The sequence below is a fragment of the Cornus florida genome, unplaced genomic scaffold, assembly GCF_030987335.1.
Source record: "Cornus florida cultivar Cherokee Brave unplaced genomic scaffold, ASM3098733v1 CherokeeBrave_3.0.0_Hap2_Chr06, whole genome shotgun sequence".
In the NCBI taxonomy this organism is placed as follows: Eukaryota; Viridiplantae; Streptophyta; class Magnoliopsida; order Cornales; family Cornaceae; genus Cornus; species Cornus florida.
In genome coordinates this window covers 33552429-33574676 of record NW_026775576.1, presented here as the reverse complement: position 1 = coordinate 33574676, position 22248 = coordinate 33552429, and the positions used below count along the sequence as shown (strand labels likewise).

Genomic DNA, 22248 nt, shown 5'->3' with positions numbered 1-22248 from the left:
ATATCATCCAATGCACCTTCAGAAACTTGTAGGAATTGGAATAGTTAATGTACCAAAATAATCATCCTAAACAAAACCAAGTTTCACCTTTGGGGATATAATGTGAAATTGTAATGATAACCTCCACGGTGTTAATAGTCAATTCTACTATGACTATACCCACGACCATGTCCATGATTGTGAAATAAGCAGTTTTTGCTTTAGGAGTCGTTTTCAATCCAGTGAGACTGGAAATATCTCAATAAAAGCTCATCACTTACTTTCTCACAAGTAGACATGATATCGGCTTTACATAAATCCACGCATTTGGTGTGATCAGTGGAGTATCTCTTTGTTAATATATGTCCTTCAGTAATACTTTCCTACACATCAAATATTTTATAAATTTACACCTTTGGCGTGATAAATGGATGATGTTCTTTTCAAAATATACTCATGAGTAATTATTTCTCCACATTATCTTAATATAACTTATAATAAACAAACCCGAATTATATTTCCAAATTATTTCATAATCCTGCAACCACAGTTGATAAGTGCTGAAATATGCATATTTCAACCCTAATCTCGAATATTCTAGACCTTTCATCTATCTTTACTTTCCCGTTTTAGTCCTAATTTATGTTTTTGTCAATTTCAGGTCAATAAGATTCAAACGTGCTAAAATCAGTTTATTAAAATCTTTTTGGAGTTAAGCAAATGCATCGAGAAAAGTTCCAAAAATTGCTAAAAAGGGGGTCACGATCGATCGCAAGTCCAATCAGCGGAATGCAAGTCACATCATCATGATCGTTTGCAAGTCATCACGATCGTTCATACCAGAGTTGCAGTTGATCGCAACACTGTGCGATCTATCGCAACTTGTGCTGAGGGCCTGTTTTGATGCTCGGTTTTGGCTCGAACTTCACCTACCAAGGGGCTACGGGATTGCATCAATTTTGGGGCACATTTCTGACCTGTTTGGGGCTCCAAGAGACTTCTATAAAAGGGGAATTGAATCATCTTTATTCGGGGAGCTACTATTATACATGTTAGTTTTATTTTGTAGATAGTTTATAGAGAAAATTAAGGTTAGAAGTGAAGGCAAGAAATCTCTAGATACACTCTCTCTAAGGTTTCAAGGAAGAAGAATAAGAAAAGGAAGATGAAGCAAAGCATGGGGATTAATCTTAAGCTCTCCTTGACCACATCTACCTTCTCCATGAGCAGTGGCGTAGCCAAGAATTTCCTTCAGTGGGGGCAATTTTTAACAACAACAATATATATATATATATATATATATATATATATATATATATATTATTTGAACCAAAATAATATATGTAAAAATTAAACAGTACTAAATATTTCAGAATATTTTTCATATTCTGAAAGCGTGCAGTCGAGTTTTCAAAATGTTCATGGTATAATAATAGTAAATTTAGATGATACAAAAATATATATCAGATTACCTGTCTTCGCACTGTAGTATTTGTTTGGATTTTATGAATTTTTGAAATATTGAAAACTCGTTGAAAGAGAAATGTTGAAGATTGAAAATGTGATGGAAATTAACAACGTATTTGTTTGTGGTGAAGTCAAAAGTGTGAAAGAATATCTTGTATTTTTGGGGAAAGTGAGAAAGAATATAATATTTTGAAAAAGTGGAAAAAAATATCATATATTTTGGAAAGATTATATTCCTTTTTTTTATTTTTTTATTTTATAATACCGTGAATGGTCATTTGGTTATATATATACATATACATATATATATATATATATATATATATATATATTATATGTGCAATGTCAACTTTTAGTGGAAATAATTATACAAATATAAAAATCTTTCCATATAAAATTAAAAAAAATTTAAAAAAATTAAAAATTCAGTGGGGTCAACTGCCCCCACTTGTCCCTACATGGCTACGCCACTGTCCATGAGTAGCTGGTCTTCTCCTTAGGACTTGGATGAGCCCTAAGCTTGTGTAATCTAAACCCTTGCTCTTCTATTTTTGGGGATTCATATATTGTAATTTGTGCTATAGTCTTGTGTAATGAAAACTTGGTTGTACCAAGGATTTTATGTTTAATTCTTTGTATTGATTCTCTATGTTGGTTACATTTTGTCTTATGTGTGATCAATTGAAAATTGATCTCTACGCTAGATACTTTTTGTATTTGTATTTAGTGATGGCTATGCATGGTTTTTATTCGATGTAACTGTTAATTAATTTTATGGATTATGCTTAGACTTGATGAATTGCATTACACCTTAGTTTACTTGTTGATTAGGTAGACAATTCATACTTGATTTTGATAGTCCATGCTTATTATTACAAATTGCATTATTCTCTCGATTGGTATGTGCTTGTAGCCACATTTTGATTACAATTTAATGTTTTCCCCAGTTAGTTGAAAACAAGTGGTTTGATGCATGATCTTAGTGGTGATTTGTATGCCTTAAGACTCTTCTCCTATCTTTTAAACTCTAGTCAATTTAGCTTAATTTATATTGCATGATTTAAATTGAACATTAGTTTAATCACCAAACAAACTTCCTTTAAATCTTGTGATTCATTAAAGTCAAGTTAGATTCTAATAGCGTGTTTAATCCCTAACGACGATCCCTTCTCACTATACTTAATGTATGTGTTAAGTGGATTTTATAAAAGTAAAAGTTGATGCCCACTTGCACTTTTAATTCTAAATATTTAGACACATTTATGTGCACACACTAAGGAAAATATTAAGTTTTTAGCACCGTTACTGAGGATTAACGGTTTTTTTTTGAATCAAATTAGACATTAGTGTTCATTTGATTGCAAGTAGGATTAATTTCCTACTATTTTCTTACTTTTTGCTCTATATTCAATTAGGTACTTAATCACAAGAGAAGCGAGCATTGGAACATGATGTTATTTCTTGGGACCAATGTGAGCGATTATTGAATTCTTACTATAATTGTTCATCTCTATATATACTTGCGAGATAGTGCTTGTTGAGGCTATCACATTGTTTAATTTCTTATCCAAGCATAGGTCCTTTTCGAGGCCATTTATTTTAATGTTCAAAGCATGGGCCTTGTCGAGGTTATTTCTTTAATGCATTGATATATTGAGGAGAACGGGAACATCATATGTGGAGGTTGTGAATTGTTGTTGTGGCTTGTTGTGAAGTTGTTGTGGCTTGTTGTTGTGTATTTGTGGCAGATGATCTCTTAATACTCCTCTCGTCTTTAGACCACGAACTTGAATTTTTCATTCGGCGTTTAAGAGGTAGTACTAGGATTAATCATCCTATTCTTGACCATCCATCCACTTCAATAGAAGAACAAAATCCTCTTCTTGGTATTGTGGATCCTCACGTGGTGCCACCACCATTTGGAGTCCAACAACCCAATATTGTTCCAAAATTTCTAGGAATGCCAAGACCAAATGTGGTTGCACAACCTAATCAAATGCAATAACCTCCTCTTGTGCAAATTCCTCCTCAAGGTCATGTAGTGTACCCACCTCAAAATCCTCCAATGGTCCTTCAAGACCATTACACTCCAAATGTGTACAACACACCGACTTGTTACGAGTTACCAAACTTTAGGGCTCATCATTATGAAATTAAGCCTGGAACCATCCAAATATGTCCTCTTTTCAATGGGTTAAGTTATGAAGAACCATGTAAACACTTGGATGAATTCTTAGAAGTTTGTACAACTATGAAAATCACGGATGTTCTGGAGGAAGTTCTTAAAATAAAGCTCTTCCCTTTCTTTCTTTGGGATAAGGCCAAATATTGGTTCAACAACTTAGGGGCAAATACAATCACTTCTTGGGCTCATATGCAACAAGAATTCTTAAAGAAGTATTACCCCGCAAGTAGGACCAATGTCATATGAACTTCCATTCGTGAATTCTCTCAAAGTGATGGAGAACCCTTGAATGAAGCATGGGAGCGTTTGAATGACTTGTTATAGAAGTGTCCACATCATGACCTTCCTAAGTGACAACTAGTTCAATGCTTCTATGAAAGCTTATCCAATATTCACAAAAGTATGGTTGATACTTCATGTGGAGGCACTATTTGGAAAAGAATGAAGATGACATTTGGAGTCTTTTCGAAAAAAATGAGTGAAAACTCAATGCATAGATCTTCATCTTCTCGGGGAGGTAGTAATTCAATTGGGGGAGGGAAGAAAAACTCAAATCTATGTCAAATAGATAGTTCCATTGAGATTGTCGCAGAAGTAAAAACTTTTACTCAAAGGTTTGATCAATTCCTTTTAAGTCAAAACCTGACAAATCAATCATCTTCCTCTCCTCATTATCAAAATGAGATGTTCATGACTTGTTCTAGCTTTACTCACAATACTTCTAATTGTCCTCTTGGACATGTTTTTCCAAGTGAGTCTTATGAGCAAGTCAATCCTACCTTCACTTATCCAGGGAATAACCCCTACGCCAATTCATACAATGCGGGATGGAGGGATCATTTAAATTTTTCTTAGAGAAATCAAAGAGCCGGTGCAAACCCTCCTTAAGGTCAAAGTTACCAAGGAAAATATGTGTCCCCTCATCTCCAAAATGCAAATTCTCAAGGGTACCATCCTTTATCATATCCTTCTCACAATGTGAATCACTATTCTAATCCCCAAGCTTCCAATTCTCAATCTTACTCTCATCCACCTCAAGCACCTCCTAGAAGTTCCACCTTTGAGGACAAGGTGTTGGCAGCCTTGGGGTAATCTTGAAGCAAATACCCAATTTCTCCACTCTCATTCTCAATCAATAGCAAAGCTTGAATCCCAAATTGGGCAAATAGCTAATTTAATGAATTTGAGAAAGAAAGGAAAATTTCTAAGCCAACCCGAGCCTAATCATAAGGCACACTACACGGTAAAAACAAGTCCTTCATCGGGATGTTTTGGCCATAAGCAAGTGTAAGCAATCACTACATTGAGAAGTGCTAGGAGAGTGGATAATAGGGTAGAGAGACCAAGTAAAGTTAGTTACCCGGTGCAACCAAGTGGTTGTCCCCCTTCTATTCCAAATCCTACTTTTACTTCACCGGATACAAGCGATTCCAGAAAGAACCTTCCATCATCATCATTATCATCATCCCAATTAGAGAAGCCTTATGAGCCAAAAGCTCCATTTCCTCAAGCCTTAAGAGACACTTCTCCATTTGGGAGACAAGAGGGGAAAATCCATGACATGATGGAGGTTTTTAAGTAAGTAAAAATCAACCTTCTTCTTCTTGATACTATTCGAACAATTCCACCTTATGCCAAATTCTTAAAGGACTTATGTACTCAAAAGAGGAAGAGTAAAGGTTAAAGCCCAAAGAAAGTGCTCCTTACGGAGCAAGTGAGTTCCATCATTCAATATAACACCCCACCTAAGTTCAAAGACCCTAGTGCTCCAACCATCTCTTGCATCATTGGGAACAATGAGGTCCATAGAGCTCTTCTTGACTTAGGGGCGAGTGTTAATCTCATTCCTTACTCCGTGTATGTGAAATTAGGTTTGGGTGACTTGAAGCTAACTTCGGTAGTACTCCAATTAGCCAATAGATGCACAAAAAAAACTAGGGGAATTGTCGAGGACATCCTTATTAAGGTTGACAAATTCTATTTTTCGGTTGATTTTGTGGTGCTTGATACCAAGCCGGTCCCCCACCCCACCAATCACATTCCCATCATCCTTGGAAGACCATTCCTTGCCATCGCCAATGCTATAATTAATTGTAGATCGGGCATCATGGACATATCATTTGGCAATATGATGGTCAAGCTTAATGTGTTCAATGCAAGCCAACATCCCATCAATGAAGGCAAGTGTTTCCTAGTGGATGTCTTAGATGAGCTTGTAAAAGAGTCCCTTTCTTCTATTCTCTCAAAGAACCCTCTTGAGGCGTGCCTCTCTTCTTCAATATGGATGCATTTGACATTAATGGCTCTATATGTGAAGTAAATGCTTTGATGGACTCAGTGGCCCCAATAGATTACCCGCTATGGAAAGGTTCAAAAGAACCTCTTCTTCCACTCTCTAGTACTCCACCGGTTCCTTCACTAATTTCTTCACCTACTCTCGAGCTTAAGCCACTCCCATCTAATCTCAAGTACGCCTTCTTAGGCCCTAAAGAAACTCTTCCGATCATCATTACTTCAAATCTTGAAGATGACCAAGAGAATGATATTTTGGAAGTGCTTAAAGAGAATAAAGAAGCCATTGGATGGAGTGTCGCCAACTTGTAGGGCATTGATCCTTCCGTGTGTTTGCATCGCATTCATACGAAAGAAAATGAAAAGCCTTTTAGGGACGCTTATGATACCCTTCGATTCTATAGCCACGGGTGATCAAGTACGAGCACAGAACCGAAGGATATCAAATAATTAATAATAAACAAACATAGAATATAAAATGAAATAAGAATAAATAAAGAAGCTGAAAGAAACTAAATCATAAAATCCTCCATTAATAAATCCAAAAAAATAATTCTCCAAACATATCTAAATCCTGTGGTACCAGTAACCTTATAGATTATAACTCGGGAATACATCATGTGGTTCCCTTATCCAAAACCCAACTAAAACTGAAATAAAACAGAATCCAAATACTAAAACATAAAAAAGAAATCCTACGTAGAGTCGAAAGAGTGAATAGATTGTCTTTGCTCAGCACGAATAATGTCTAAGTCTGGAATTGATGAACACCTGAAAAATAATGGTGAGTCAAGCCCACAAACAAGTTTTAATCTACTATATCCCAAATAGAGATCCGATACACGTATACATCCTAGTTACTCAATAATAACTAATATAGTCCGTATATATATATACACACTAAGGAACCTCACTAGACTATATAGGGTTGGCTCAACCTGAATAGTAGGCAACATGCAAAACTCACATATAGTGGGCATAAGTACCTAAACCTACCAAGGCACACAATTCACTATATCTAGCTACACATCCCTGACAATATATGCACCCTAACCACTGATCCTGAGGCTCAAGCTCATATCATGACATATAATTATATATATATAATCTGTCATATCTAACCATAAAAGTAAATTATTCATCCATATATTTCAACGGTATGTCATCTAACTGTTCTGTTGACCTGACACGAATAAGTAAGACTTAACTCTAGGGTTAATCCGTTCCCTTATAAGTATAAATAGGTAGGACTTAACTTATAAGTTAATCTGTTCCTAATATGCCTCCATCCCATAATGGTGCATTAATCCATAACATAACCAAATAAAGGTTTCCAATCCAAAGATAATGCAAATAATATTTACATCTAATAATCCAAAATAAACATGATATAAATCATATATACATCCTTTGTATTTAATTGAGCAAAAATAACAATTATAAGTAGCATGCATTTAATTTATATTATAAGAAATTAACATGCATCTCAATTAAATTATACACCTCCATGCTCTGTTAAAATTCATTTAAATCTAAACAATTGATCAAAATAATTTAATCCAACCACATTCAACCATTAATTTAATCTTTTAAATTAATTAAATTTCATACCTAGCATATAAACTTTAAATCATGCATTTAAATCCTCCATGAATCTAATTAAACAATTTAAAACATGTGAAAACAAATTCAAAGCTTCAATTCAACATCCTAGGATGTCCCAACAACGACAATACAGTATATAAATATGATCTCAACATTGTAGAGTACAATTCATGCATCAATTTATTAGATCATGTAAAATTGCACAAACCCATTAACATCTAATCATACTTTATAAATCTGATATTTACATGTAATTAGGTTTATTAATTAAATTTAAAAATCCTAAAATTAATCTAGACATGTATAGAACACGAATCAAAGGAGAAGAGTTAGAAAAGAACTTGCCTTATGATTTTCAAATTGAAAACCTAAGCCTCATTCTTCCTTATTTTAGCCCTCTTCTTTGCTAAAACCTTTTTCTTTCTCTTTCCAAAACTCTCTCTAATATTTCGTACGTGAATAGAGTTTTCTAACATTTTTACAAACCCCCAATACACATATATATATAGATAACTATAAAATCATATTCCCATTCCAACTTATAAAATATAAAATCCTATTTTCAATCAAACTTTCCTTAATTAAAATAAAGAAAAAAGGAAAATATAAATATAAATATACCAAATCTGTTACATATATGTATATAATATATTTAATTATAATACATATAATTCTAACTTTCCATAAAAATAATAATAACAATAAATATAATTCTAACTTTCCATAAAAATAATAATAACAATACATATAATTCTAACTTTTAATAAAAATAATAATAACAATAGTAATTATTAAAACTATATAGATATATATATATATATATATATATATATATATATATATATATATATATAGTAATTATTAAAACTATATATATATATATATATATTATCATAAATATATAAGTATAATTATTTATGGGTAAATATCCATACCTATTAAACCTCCTATTCAAGTAGTCCATGGAACCCAAATGGTTGGTCTATTACTACTATTCATATCCAACTCCTTTTAAAATAAAATAAAACAAACAATTTAAGTACAAATAAACACATAGCATGCAAATAAATAAATACACATAATCACTCAGCATTTAAACAAATCAATTCATACCAATAATTAATTAAAATGACATTTAAGCACATAAATTAATTTAGACAAATAATTCAATTAAAATCACATAAACAAATAGCCACGTAATCAAATAAATTATTTAATCAATTAAAAATGTAATAAAATAATAAATTAAATACCGAGACTATCCTTTTAAAATTAGGGGTATTACAACGCTCAAATGAGGTTGAACCCGAATATGAAAGAAGTGGTCAAAAAGGAAGTGGTAAAGCTATTAGATGCCGGGATCATATATCTTATTTCCGATAACAAATGGGTGAGTCCAACCCAAGTTGTTCCCAAAAAGTCGGGAATTACGGTCGTTTAGTATGCGAAGGGTGAGCAAATTTCTAAACGCACCGCCACTTCATGGCGTGTGTGCATTGACTATCGCAAACTCAATTCTGCCACTAGGAATGATCATTTCCCTTTGCCCTTTATTGATCAAATTTTAGAAAGATTGGCCGAGCAAAGTTATTATTGCTTCCTAGATGGTTACTCGGGTTATAATCAAGTGGCCCTAGACTCGCCTGACCAAGAAAAAACTACTTTCACATGTCCATTTAGTACATTTGCTTACCGAATGATGCATTTTGGTTTGTGCAATGCTCCCGCCACATTCCAAAGGTGTATGATGTCAATATTCTCGGACATGGTGGAAAAGTATTTAGAAGTTTTCATAGATGACTTCTCTATCTTTGGGTCCTCATTCGATTCATGCCTAAAAAATCTATCTCTAGTTCTTTAAAGGTGTCGAAAGACAAATGATGTGTGCTCAATGTTACCACTCGCAATAATACGAATCTTTATAGGATAGGACTATATAGAGGGTGTCGATCTCACAAGGAGTTGAGTGTTAATTGTTTTGTTTTTAACTAATCTAATTCTTTTTGTTTTACAGGTAACTAATTGGATTTGATTGATTGGTTGTCACGAACATAAAATAAAATTTAACTAAATTTAAATTAAAGAGATCAGAGAGAGAAGAAGTCTTAGGGCTTTGGCTTCACCACGAACCTTGTACTATGGTCAATCGGTTAACTCTGGGATTTCAACGATTTATATTTTAAAGGAATTAAACTGAATAACAAAGCGTATAGCTGGCCTTTATAAAAATAAACATCAGGGTACAAGTTCTTATCTAAATAAGTGTAAGATTGATCACTTGATTTTTTAAAAGCCAATTTAAATATATCACTATAAATGGTGGCAACAACAAAATTATTGGGATTTAGACAACAACCTACGTCCATGGTGGAGATCTGGCGAAAGTCTTCATTATGTGTAAAATCAAAGATTACAAGTTTTGGGCCATCACTTTGTTTCTGTACGAATTTCAGAATTTTTCTCTTACACCACTCCAAACCCTAAATACTCTTATATATTGGGTTACAAGTGACTAATTAGGCTCCATGACCCATTAACAAAAAACCGGGTCAAAAATTTTACCAAAACCCGCTTGCTTCTACCCTAACTTTCCTTGTATCCCCAGAGCTTAATGTGGGCTTTTGGTGGGCTAAGGCCCACACAAAGCTCATCCAACGGGTTATAAGTAGGTCGCATGCAACCCAATGCCAATTTCGGGCAACAATATCACATAAAGTATCAATTTTCTTACCAATTTTATTAGTAAAATTTACAGAAAAATATTATATATATATATATATATATATATATATATATTGTTAATGATATTTTATTAGGTTACTTTGTAGGGTTTGATTAGGTTTCTTTATTTTTTTCAAAAAATATTTTTTTTATAATTAGGGTATGATAATCTTTAAAAGATAGAGAAAAAAAAAAAAAAGGATAATAGAGTTTTTGGTTTGACATATTTTTTATTAAACTATTATTAAATTAGATAAGAGAATGAAAGACATTTCACATTTTTTAGGAAATCAAAATATTAAAGTTGGAATACTTTATTTGCATGACATTTATCTAAAATTTAGGAGAGGTAATTGTAATTTACCTTTTTTTTTTTTTATAACTCTAAACCCTAAAAAAAAATATCTAAAATTTAGGAGAGGTAATTGTAATTTACCTTCTTTTTTTTTTATAACACTAAACCCTAAAAAAAAAAAAAAAAAAAAAAAAAAAAAAAAAAAAAAAAAACTTCATTCAATTTTGTTTGATTAAAAAATTATATTAAGTAACAAATCAAATAAAAGGGTAAGTAAAATCATTTCACCCGCTTTATAGATTAATACTGTATTCTTTCCACAACCATTTCATCTCGAACAACTCGCAAATAACACATACAGTATACTTGAAGAAACAAGAAAAAGGGTAGTCTGGGCATTTTAAAAAAAAAACATGGAATCTTAGAAAGATTTGTCGTAACGTGAATGTCATTTCCCAGGGTTATTTAATCATGAAAGTACTGGTAGATTATAATTGTGTGCAAGGAGTAACAGTGCAATGAAAAATGAAAGGATAAAGAGGTAAGCAATTCATATGGAATATCTATACATGTACCTGAAGTGTGAATCTTTTGTTCTATTTGTGAGAACCCAGTTGATATACATCACCATATCGGTAATTCGGTACAGGTACAGTAATGGAACCACACAAGCGGAAGCGGAAAGTGAAACCCAACGGAAGCGATTGCCGCCGCTCAAAATCTCCGGTGAGGGCATCGTCAAAATTCTTCAAGATAATATTACCCTCCGTTATTAATGAGAAGAAGCTGGTAATATATGATCCCTCTTTCTCTCTCTCTTGATAAATATATTCCATTATTTTATGTTTTGTTCCGCTGAAAATCCTTATAAGTCTGCGTTTGGTTCCCTAGAAAATAAATGAGAAGTAAAGAAAAGCTCTGTTTTTTTTTTTTTTTTTTTGGCATTTTACGGATTTTTATTGTGCTTGTTTGGACCTTTTTGCTTCCCCAAGGAGGTGAAGCTGAACGAACCTAAGCCAAATGTGAATGAAGATTTTCCCTTGCAATTCTCTCAAAGGAACACAAGGTTAAAAAATTCTATATTTTTCCTTTCTTTTCCTACCTTTTCTGAGAAACTAAACACAAAAATGTGGGCTTTTTATATGGATCTTCTTTATAGGTTTAGTTGCTGGGTGGATCCAGAAATTTTAGTCTGTGGAGAATTATCCATTGAGAAATTATAATTCAGGATTTAAAAAAAAAAAAAAATTAGAGAAGAGGAAGGAATAAGTTAATTGTAAAAAAATGAGGTGAAGAAAAAACATTGTTTAAGAATTAGATTTTATTCAACAATTGTTTTAAAATTTTAAAAATTCAATTTTCCAAAAAAAATTAATTTGATTACTTTGATTTCATTTTGAGGAAAATGTCATTATTACGTTGATAAAAAAAAATTAAGAAAAAAAAAAATTATCAAACAATATTTGAGCTTTTAAAGTAGGCTAAAATGGTCGAAATTGAAAAAATTTATGAGGTTTGAGAGGATAAAGTTATTTTATTTCTATAATTTGGGACAAATGCAAAGTTGATGATGATGATAATACATTAAAATTCATAATTATTGGGGCAAATGAATAAGTGTTTTGATATATTTTGGGGGCTCAATTAAAATTTTTCATTACTATTGGTGTCACAAGTTAGATTCGTTTGCAATATTACATTTTTTTTTTTTTTCCTGAATGGGTTTTTGTTTTAGAAAAAGATGAAGCATTGAAGTACATAGGATATAGAGAGGGCATACTTTCCCTTTTTATGAAAGCACATGAAAAACACCACTTCCATTAGACTGGAAAAGGAATAGAAAAATCAATCAGACAAATGACACTAAATCAACTCATTAAAATAGAAGTAGGTCAGTAAAAGAAACTCCAAGAATCGAAGCCAATGCAATCAGAACTGTAGCTCTTGTAATGCCTCAATGAATTCTGCAGTTTCTCTCCCCACCTAGGTTGCATAAGACTGCAGTATAGCTTAGCTTTCGCAGCATTCCCAGTAGCAATTGTAGACAACCAATCCCATAGGTGATAGAATGAAAGAAATCTTGAAGAGCTCCCAACACCACTGCCAAACTGCCTGAGCAAGAGGACAGTGAACTAAAAGATGGCCCTAAAACAATTGTGACAAATGGAAATCACAGGAAGACCTTCTTCTAATGGAACAACATCATGGTGAAGCAACGCTACAGCGGAAGAGACTCTAGGCTTATGATGTGTGTCCCCCAACATAGATTAAACCATGTGAGGCCTACACACATCCCAGACAACTTTAAAGCTGAACTTCCCATGCTTCCACCTCACTGCATCTTGTCCAGAAAAAGCAATTGCTTGGATTGAACAGGAGACTAAAATGATTGCGATTCCCAATGCCGAAGTGAATATTCTGGAGCATAAAGTTTATGACCTGGATCATTCTCTTCCATACTGAACAGTCAGTTCCTTTGACCACATAATTCCAATAATTAACCAAGCAACCAAACAAGCTTACATTTCGCAGAGAAGTTGATATCCTCAATTCTTCTAACTCCAAAGCCTCCTTCTGATCTAGGAAGAGCTACTTTGTTCCAATTGAAAGATGGAGCTTCCTGGTATCATCATGAGAACCCCACAAAAACCTCTTGACCTTGCTGTTGAAGACCTTTCTGGTGCCCTCAGGAATGTTATACACAGAAGCCCAGATCTAATTAACTCAACCCTGCCTGCTAAAGAGAGAGAAGAAGCGTTCCAAGAAGAGATCTTAGCATTAACCTTATCAAGTAATGGAGTGCAATGACCATTCTTGAGAGAACCACCAACCTAAGGCAGTCGAAGATACTGAATTGGAAGGTTGCCTCTAGTGAAATGCAGAAGCCTCATTATACTCCTTCTCTTCTTGACAGACTTAGAAAATATGACCAAACTCTTGTCCTTGCTGATCATATTTTGGAGTGCATGCAATTGTCCCCCCACCCCCGGCGCGTGGCCGCCCTCTACCTCCGCCCCTGTTATATGTTGAATATCTCTCAGAATAAATGAATCTATAATATTACACGATGTGCAATTTTTTTGAGTAATGTAGTTTAAATAATATAATGGGACTACATCCTCGTTTTATTGAAACCTCGCTGATGTGATTGGGGCAGTTTTGTAGCTATGTGGCCATTTGCGGTCGCTTCGCTGCAAACCAAAGTGAAGAAACAACGAAAATGTAAGTCATGTGAGGCGATTACAGTTTCTGTTGTAGAAAGGGTATAACTCTAATATTTCAATTCTCTAACACGCCTCCTCCTCCTCATGCGCAGCCTTGTTTTGGTCCAACATGTGTTCTAATTTCAACGGTTACGTTTGAACTCAGGACTTTACTTGCTCTGATACCATGTTAACAACCATCTACTCTAAAAAGCTTAAATTGTTAAAGGCAGTGTAACTTTAATATTTAAATTCTCTAATAATAATATTTACAATTTTTGGAGCTGCATTCATGTTGTGCGAGCGCTTTAAGCTTCACTTAAACAATTGAGCCCAATTTAATTTTTATATTGGCAGACGATCCCTAAAAAGTTTGTCAGGAAATATGGTGATGAACTCTCTGCTGTTGCCATGCTCACTGTTCCCACTGGCCACGTTTCACATGTGGGATTAGAGAAGGCTGACAAGATGCTTTGGTTTTGTGATGGTTGGCAACAATTTATGGAACGTTACTCAATCAGTTGTGGGTACTTTTTAGTCTTTAAATATAAAGGGAAATCAAGCTTTGATGTTCTTATATTTGATTTGACTGCCACCGAGATCCAGTATTCATGCACTATTCGCAGTAGTTCTGAAGAAAACAATAATGGAAAATTTTGTCAATTATCTGATGAGGACGAAATCGAAGATGATGACTCTGTTGAAATTTTGGGGTCCTTAGGTTTTGTTGGATCTTCATCTAAAATTAGTCTGGGACTTGACAAAAAGGGTAAAAGTGCAGCTTTGCTGGAGAGCTCGAAACCCACTCCTCGATGTCTAACAAGAACCAAAAGATATAAAAAAGATCAGGAGCAAACAATTGAATTAGAGAATTGGCATGGAGCGTGTGGAAGAAAACCAAGCAGAAGCGAAACGTCAAACTGGCATGATTCTTTATTGGATAAATCCAAGAGAAAGAACCAGTTTGTCACTAAGAATATTCAGAATTTACAAACATCGGCTCCAACAGTTCGTGATAGGGGTTTTGATCAGTTGAATGAGAGTGAACTTAAAGACAAAACATATAGAATTGATGTAGAGGAGCAGCATCCAACAAAAATTGCAAATAGTTCACATGTCGCGACTCAAAGAAATAGAGATACAAGTTATCAGACCACAAATCAAAGAATTGTTTCTAGTAAGCTTTCAGACTACTTTTTTCTGCCAGAAGTGATGTGAGAGTTGATTTTCTTGTCACTGATTTGATAAGTTGCAAAACAAGAATGGTGTGCAGAAATTATTTTGTAAAACAAGAATGGTGTGCAGAAATGCTTGGACTAATACTTGTTCAATAACTCGTTTGACAGGGGGATCAGTGATAAACGAAGCAAGAGAGAGGGCAACTAATGCTGCAAGAATGTTTAAGCCTGAAAATCCTTTCCATATGGCTATATTGCGTCCATATAATGTAAACCACCACTTTTTCCTGGTGAGCCCTTGAATTCATGGTACATGGTGTAAGATTTTTGCTTGATCTGTTTATGTTGCTTCACTGATCATGCCGGTAAAGATGTCCAACCAGCTGCTTATAAGTAGAAGCAATTTTCTCCCAATATATTAACCTTATATCAAGTATTATTTTAAGTTTGATGTTGGAATGATAGATACCGTTTTTTTTCTTTCTTATGCAGAATATACCACTTGAATTTGCCATGAAGATGAAGTCTTTGCTTGGTGTTTCAGATATTGTCAAGCTTCAGGTTTCTGATGGAAGAGAGTGGCATGTCCATTATATTCATAAAAGAAGAAGGCCAGTCGTAAGATTATGCAAAGGTTGGAGAACCTTTGTAAAGGAAAATAATTTGATGGAAGGAGATATTTGTGTCTTTGAGCTGATCAAGGTTATGGATTTAGTGCTAAAAGTGTCCATATTTCGCACTGCGGAGTATGCAGGGCAACCAAACCTACCTCATCAGTTTGATGAAAGCATATATTCAAAGACTACAAATCAAAGAACTGTTTCTAGTAAGCTTTCAGACTACTTTTTTCAGCCAGAAGTAATGTAACAGTCGATTTTCTTGTCACTAATTTGATAAATTGCAGATGGGCAATTGGTAAAACACGAATGGTACTGTGAAGAAATTATTGGTATTAACACTTGTTCAACGACTTGTTCGACAGGGGGACCATTGATAAACCAAGCAAGAGAGGGGGCAATTAATGCTGCAAGAATGTTTAAGTCTGAAAATCCTTTCCATATGGTTATATTGCGTCCAAATAATGTAAACAATCGGTTTTCCTTGGTGAGCTCTTGAATTCATATTACATGGTGTAAGATTATTGCTTAATCTGTTTATGTTGCTTCATCGGTCAAGTATTATTTTCAGTTTGAATTTGGAATGATATCTTTTTTTCTTTCTCATGCAGAATATACCATCAGAATTTGCCATGAAAATCAAGTATTTGCTTGGTGTTTCAGATATTGTTAAGCTTCAGGTTTCTGATGGAAGAGAGTGGCGTGTCCGTTGCATTCATGATAGCGGTGGTCGACAGGCAATATTAAGCAAGGGTTGGAGAATGTTTGCAAAGGAAAATAATTTGGTGGAAGGAGATGTTTGTGTCTTTGAGCTGATCAAGGTTCTGAAGGATCTTGTTATACAAGTTTCCATATTTCGCGCTGTGGAGTATGCAGGGCAAGTAAACCAACCTCTGGATTACAGTCTCGCAAATTAGTATTTTGGTGGTGTTAAGGTATTTCTTTCTGGGCAGCTGTATATCACTACTAGTTTTGCTTAATTTTGTTTCATCTATAGAAGTAGTTGTTGCTTAATGATTTGTGGATGCAGTGAACTTCTGATCTGTATATAACCCTTTGTATTTTTTGGTGTGTTGTATCAAGTGGCATGGTTTATAAAATGATCACTGTAAGCTTTTATTATATTTGGGAGTAATCATTATATATGTGCAGTCCAGGTCAGTTTCTTACATGGATTTTTTCCCTCAATTGCATGGTCACAATATGAGCTTTTGATTTTTATGACGGCAAAGATTTGCCTTGAACTGTGAAAATTCTGTTTTGGAAGTTTCTCAGGGTTTATTCAGGGATCCCAATTTAAAATGAAACAAAAAGGCGATTTTGAGAATTCGTAGGATTTAACCTATTTTTAAAAATTGGCATGATCACAAAACCTTAAAATTGAGAAAAAGTTTTTTAATTTTTTCAACCAGGATTGCCTCTTACTAGTGTATCAAAAAGCATCATTGTAGCCCTTTGCTTGATAAAATCAAGTCCAGATTGAGTGCTTAGAATGGGCTTAATCATTCTAGAGCTGGCAGACTTGAACTTATTAAAACAGTGTTGTACTCTTTCACTTACCTCTGGTGGTCTGCATTTAAACTTCCATCCTCTCTGGTTTGGAAGCTGAAAGATACTGATGGTTCCAGGAAAAGTCACTGTTTGAACTGGAAGGTGGTTTTTGGATTACGGACAATTCAAAAGATTGTCTGTGGGTGGCCTGGTTTCAGAGGAGGCATCCTAACTGTTCGAGGTATTGGAAATATATGCTGTGAGTTCAGACCATTTCGTCGTCAGCATCTCTCCTATCAGATTATTCTTAGACACTTGGCGTGATGGACAAACTTTATTGCAAACGTGCTCTCATAGTCTTTACAGATCCTTAAATCTTCCAAAAAAATGCTGCTGTTAGTGACCTTCTTGATAATGGCAGATGGAGGATTTGAACTTTATCTTCTTTAATTTCCTTCTTTCTGTTGCCTATTCATTCAGGTAAAGACAGAATGGCAGTGTTGGAGAACTTCTCTTCCTGCTGTTTCCTGGTCTTCCTTGAGCTGGTGTGGTTGCAGACGGAGGAAATCTGTTACTGCTTGCATTATTTTCTGGAACAAGAACCTGTCCTTTTTCAACTTGCAGAAGAGAGGCCTTACTCTTACTTTGATTTTTCATCTTTGTTTTGGAGGTGAGGATTGCAATGATCACCTGTTCTATTGTTACTTTTAACAGTCAGTCTCGTCAGCACAGAATTGCTAGAAGGCTAGTTGTAACTCTTCTCCGGAGTATCTGGACTGAGTGAAATGCTCGTCTGCACGGGAACAACCCTAGGGCTGCTGAAGACATTGCAAAATCGGCCTGGGGGGAAGTTCTGGATATTTCAAACTTTTAGTTGCAAGAATTGAGGTTCATTTTGTAATATTATGTATACCACCGTGGCTGTAGTTGCCTACTTCCACTTCCTTTGTTACTGGAAGTGGTGTTTCTCTGTGTCTTCTGTTTTGTATTGAGAGGGTATGCCCTCTCTTATTGCCTGATCTTTTAATACAATCATTTCATTTAGGAAAAAAAAAAATCGAAATAAGGTATCTACAGTTCCAAGATCTAATCAAATTTCGAATGAGTGGTGTATGTCGAACATTATAAGGTACCGGTGGGGACAAGACTTGTCTATTCACAAGTGAGTTGGTTATCTCTACTGACCGTCGTTGATGTGGTCCAATAAAAAATGCATAAATAGCTTGTAATTACAAAATTAGAAAAGTGACAAATAAGGAAATGTGACTAAATTTATTACCAAAAAAAAAAATTATTGTTTTTATTTATTACTTTTCTAATTTTATAATTATAAATTATTTATATATTTTTTATTTGACAATGTCAGCGGTAGTAAGAATGACTTATTTATTGGTGAGTAGATGAGTCTTGGATGATCCTACAAAAGATATACTAAGAAAGTTGAAGAATCAACCTTTCGCATTTTGAATCAGTATTCTAAATTCCTTGTAATATTAGTTCTCTAACAGTGTCTTCTTCTTTTTTTCAACTTACTTCCATTATATATATATATATGTATTTATATTAACTTATTGTATTGAGATACTTTAATTACTAGATTAGTATTGTTTGCAAATTGGTCTGTGATACTCTCTTATGATATTATCTTACACTCTTTACCTTTGGCTCACTCTTGTTTTTCTAAATAAATAGTATTCAAACCTTGTCTTATACATAATCAATGTCAATTTAGTTCAATTATTATGTATACTACTTTCTATCTCATTTATTTCTCTAACAGAGCAGGAGGAAGTCTCTCCTCATGCTATGGTAATGTGACACAATAACAAATTAGATATTTTCCAAACGTAAACAAACTACCGAATTTGTTTATCTGGTTCAAACAAATAAGTCGAGAGTCGAATTATAGGATTTACAATTTCAAATGTTCAAACATCTCACATTCTAGCATAATCTGGTGACCTAACAGCACACTAAAACTTAATGATAGGTGACAACTCCAAATACGTAGACATTGACCCTAACATCAAAAATAGAGTTCAGGCCTGGCCAGTCTGTCGCATTAAGATCACGACATTATTTCACGGATTTTGACTGCTGGTATCTACTCAAAGCCCATAGGACCTGGCGCGGAAGTAATTCAGAGGGCGCTACTTAAATACTTTAATTTAAGTATTTGAGAATTGTTTTGACATATTGACATATTGAATTGTTTAGCATATTGACTTTAATTCAAGTATTTGAGAATTGTTAGGGGATTAAGACACTTGAGTACTTTTTAAAATTCTTTTCTGAGATCGTTTTGAATCCCTAATTTTCGTGTTTTATTTTATGTGGGTTCCATTATCTAGTATGATAGGAATTTTAGTAATTGTCGGTCCCTGATGGATTTCACATGCATACTAGAATTTTATCTATGGGTATTTATATTATTGGTTGAATTCTGATGACTATAGATGGATATAAATTGGTGAACTTTGAAGGTTATTACTATGACATAGATATAAAAAAAAAAAAAAAAAAAATTCGTAACCCATTCATGGAGTAATCGAGGCTCATGTCTCACATGCATAGAGTGTTCGCATGAAGAAGTCGGGATAAGGATAAAATAAAATAAAAAAGAAATAAATAATATTGTGCCATAGAAAATAACTTGAGTAGGGATTTGAGGAATTGAAGTCATAGAAGTTGAGTTCAATTGAAAATACATTACTACATAGGTGATTTGCTAGTTCACTAATTTCACAACATTGGGGATTGATTTTGCTATTGTTCTTATTATATAGGTGTGTGGGAAACAATGGGATGAAGTATGAAAATAGGGACAAAAAAGTATTATCAGTTGATAATTTTTAAAGTACTTTTGTGTAGTCTTCCCCTTGATTATTGCCTTGATATAAGAATAAGTTGATTGCCAAATGATTGAATTGTGTTGTATGTTTGTGGGTATCATCTCTGGAAACTCTCCCGAGACTTCACTCGTCTACTAGGGGTAACCTAGGAGTTTAAAAGGTTTGTTGCATACGCTAAATGCAATCGTGATTCCCACGAAAGCGGCATTTATGTTTTATTTAGTTTTATTACTATGGGACAAGCAATATGTAAGTTTGGGAGTGTGTTAGGCGCTGAATGTTATACATTTTAACCCCTTTACTTGCATGTTTTATTATCTTAATAGTAACTTATTTGAGATTTTACATTGTTTATTGTTTTTATTTATTTCAGGGTTTTAATTGTAAATCAGTCAAGACCAGTGATTCTGAGCTTTAAAAGATGACATTTCATGGGACCGAGCAATGTTGAAGATCCAAGTGTAATTATACTTAGAAAATAGTCTAAAAGAAGCCACAAGTTGATGAGAATGGTGGTGGTGGGTTTGCCGCCGTCCTACCACAAGCTTAGAAAGTGTGCATTAAGGTGAGGGCCAAGTTTTACATTTATAAAAGCCACTACTACCTTCACTAAAAATATAGTTAGGGTGAGTAGGGATCGTCCCAAGGGATTGGAGTCGAATTAGGTTGTGAAATCACAATTAGGGTTAGTAGGTCGAATGATCAAACAAATAGTTGGTTGGTTGATTAAACTAGAGAGCAAATTAAACTAAATAATTGAATGCAATAAATAGTAAGTAAGAGAGAGAGAGATCTTGGGGTTTAGAAGTCACCACACAACAATACTTTTCTACACCCTTAACAAGTGACTAATGAGGGAAATGTGTATTGCAATATTGATGTGTGTGTGTGTGTTTGGTTGATTCAATTAGCAAGGGTGACCAATTAAGTATATATTGTCTAAGCAACATGTGAAAAACACAATATATCTAACAATTAAGTATATATTTGTCTAAATAGCATGTGAAAAGCACAATATATCTAACAAGTCATTAATCCTTTCATTAAGCTCACAAGCCAAATACACCACAAGGTTAGAGACGTATGCTACTTGCATTCAAAAGTATGGAACATCAAACAACAAGCATGGATTGTCCTCCCATCTAACAACTATATTACCACTACACTACAATTAAGCTAATGACATGAAATTAAACTAATTAAGCTAAGGGAAAGGCACAATCCATTAAGAAATGAGCATGAACCATCAAGAAAATTACAAGAGCATTCTATTAAGCACTATGTTTTGACAATCTCTAGATCTATGACATTAATACACATAGACATGCATCAAGAACACAAGAAATAGAGACAAATACATGAACATCTATTCTAGCATACATAGACTTATGGATAGAATGAAATGATCAATTGGAAACATTAAACCACATAAATCATTGAATAAACAAGATCTATATATATATAAGTGCCAAAACATGTATTACAACACTAATCCCTCAATAATACACAAAATTAAGATGTAGAAAGCATGCTTGGGGCTAACTCTAGCCCCAAGAGGATGTCTAGCCACTCATGGTAGTGCTTCTCCAACCCTCAAGGGCAAACTCCATGGAAGAAATATACTCCTTGGTTGATGAAAAGCTCCCAAGCTTGTGTCTCTAGCCTCCTCCTCCTTTCTTCCTCCCTAAGAATAGCCTCTAGATTGATTCTTGGTATGCTAAGGATCCTTCCTCAATAGGTAGGTTAAGTGACACACAAAATGAGCTGGGGTCGTGCACAAAATATTCCCTAATGATTGGATAAGGACAGCTTTCAATGAGCTGGAAATTTAACTTTTTCGCACTGGAGGAAGTTCGATCAATCGAACCTTGGACTTGGATTGATTAAACATGGCTGAGATCTATCAAACTGAAGTTGAATCGATCCTTAATGGCGGCGTTTTTTGGATAAAAACAAATCTGAGATATTTCAAAGATATTTTTGGGAAAAGGACAAAAGTGGTTGGTAGGGTGGTACAACTGAATAAGATCAATCATTTGGATAAGGACAAGGTAGTTCGATCGATCGAAGAATGATGTTGGATCGATCGAACTTTTGAGATATCTAAAAATGTCATCATGGCTCTGATCCATCTTGAAGTTCTGAGATCGATCATGTTGGATCGATCGAAGATGTTGATTTCCACCTTTTTCTTCTTTTTGCTTCCACTTGGCTCATTTCTTTGATTCATCCCAGAATTGCTTCATTTCTACTCTTATTTGGCTGAGTTAGCTTATTTTCGGGATAAGTGCTTGAAAATAGAAATAACACGAAATCAATCTAAAACGGTAAAGTAAGATAAATAAATGTACTAGAATGCCTAA

At 34.2% G+C, this 22248-nt stretch overlaps 1 protein-coding gene and 1 pseudogene across 5 annotated transcripts; one reads left to right on the top strand and one right to left on the bottom strand.

The window, feature by feature from the left end:
* Nucleotides 1–3877: 3877 nt before the first annotated feature.
* On the bottom strand, nucleotides 3878–3975 carry LOC132315187 (small nucleolar RNA R71; annotated as a pseudogene).
* Nucleotides 3976–11003: 7028 nt separating this feature from the next.
* Nucleotides 11004–18132, top strand: LOC132311298 (B3 domain-containing transcription factor VRN1-like). 5 transcript variants are annotated; one of them, XR_009482921.1, is made up of 9 exons: nucleotides 11004–11085; nucleotides 11194–11333; nucleotides 14105–14924; nucleotides 15094–15215; nucleotides 15418–15751; nucleotides 15830–16029; nucleotides 16154–16477; nucleotides 17171–17274; nucleotides 17514–18132. XR_009482921.1 is itself a non-coding variant. In XM_059809167.1 (8 exons), exons 2-7 carry the CDS (start codon nucleotides 11202–11204, stop codon nucleotides 16457–16459), a joined length of 1914 nt encoding a protein of 637 aa, XP_059665150.1. In that variant the 5' UTR covers nucleotides 11004–11085; nucleotides 11194–11201; the 3' UTR covers nucleotides 16460–16477; nucleotides 17171–17507. The 5 variants fall into 5 exon arrangements, 4 of the variants coding, with proteins under 4 accessions (XP_059665150.1, XP_059665149.1, XP_059665151.1 ...); XM_059809167.1 differs by lacking the exon at nucleotides 17514–18132 and having other exon boundaries at nucleotides 17171–17507; XM_059809166.1 differs by lacking the exon at nucleotides 17171–17274 and having other exon boundaries at nucleotides 11005–11085; nucleotides 17514–18129.
* Nucleotides 18133–22248: the final 4116 nt, after the last annotated feature.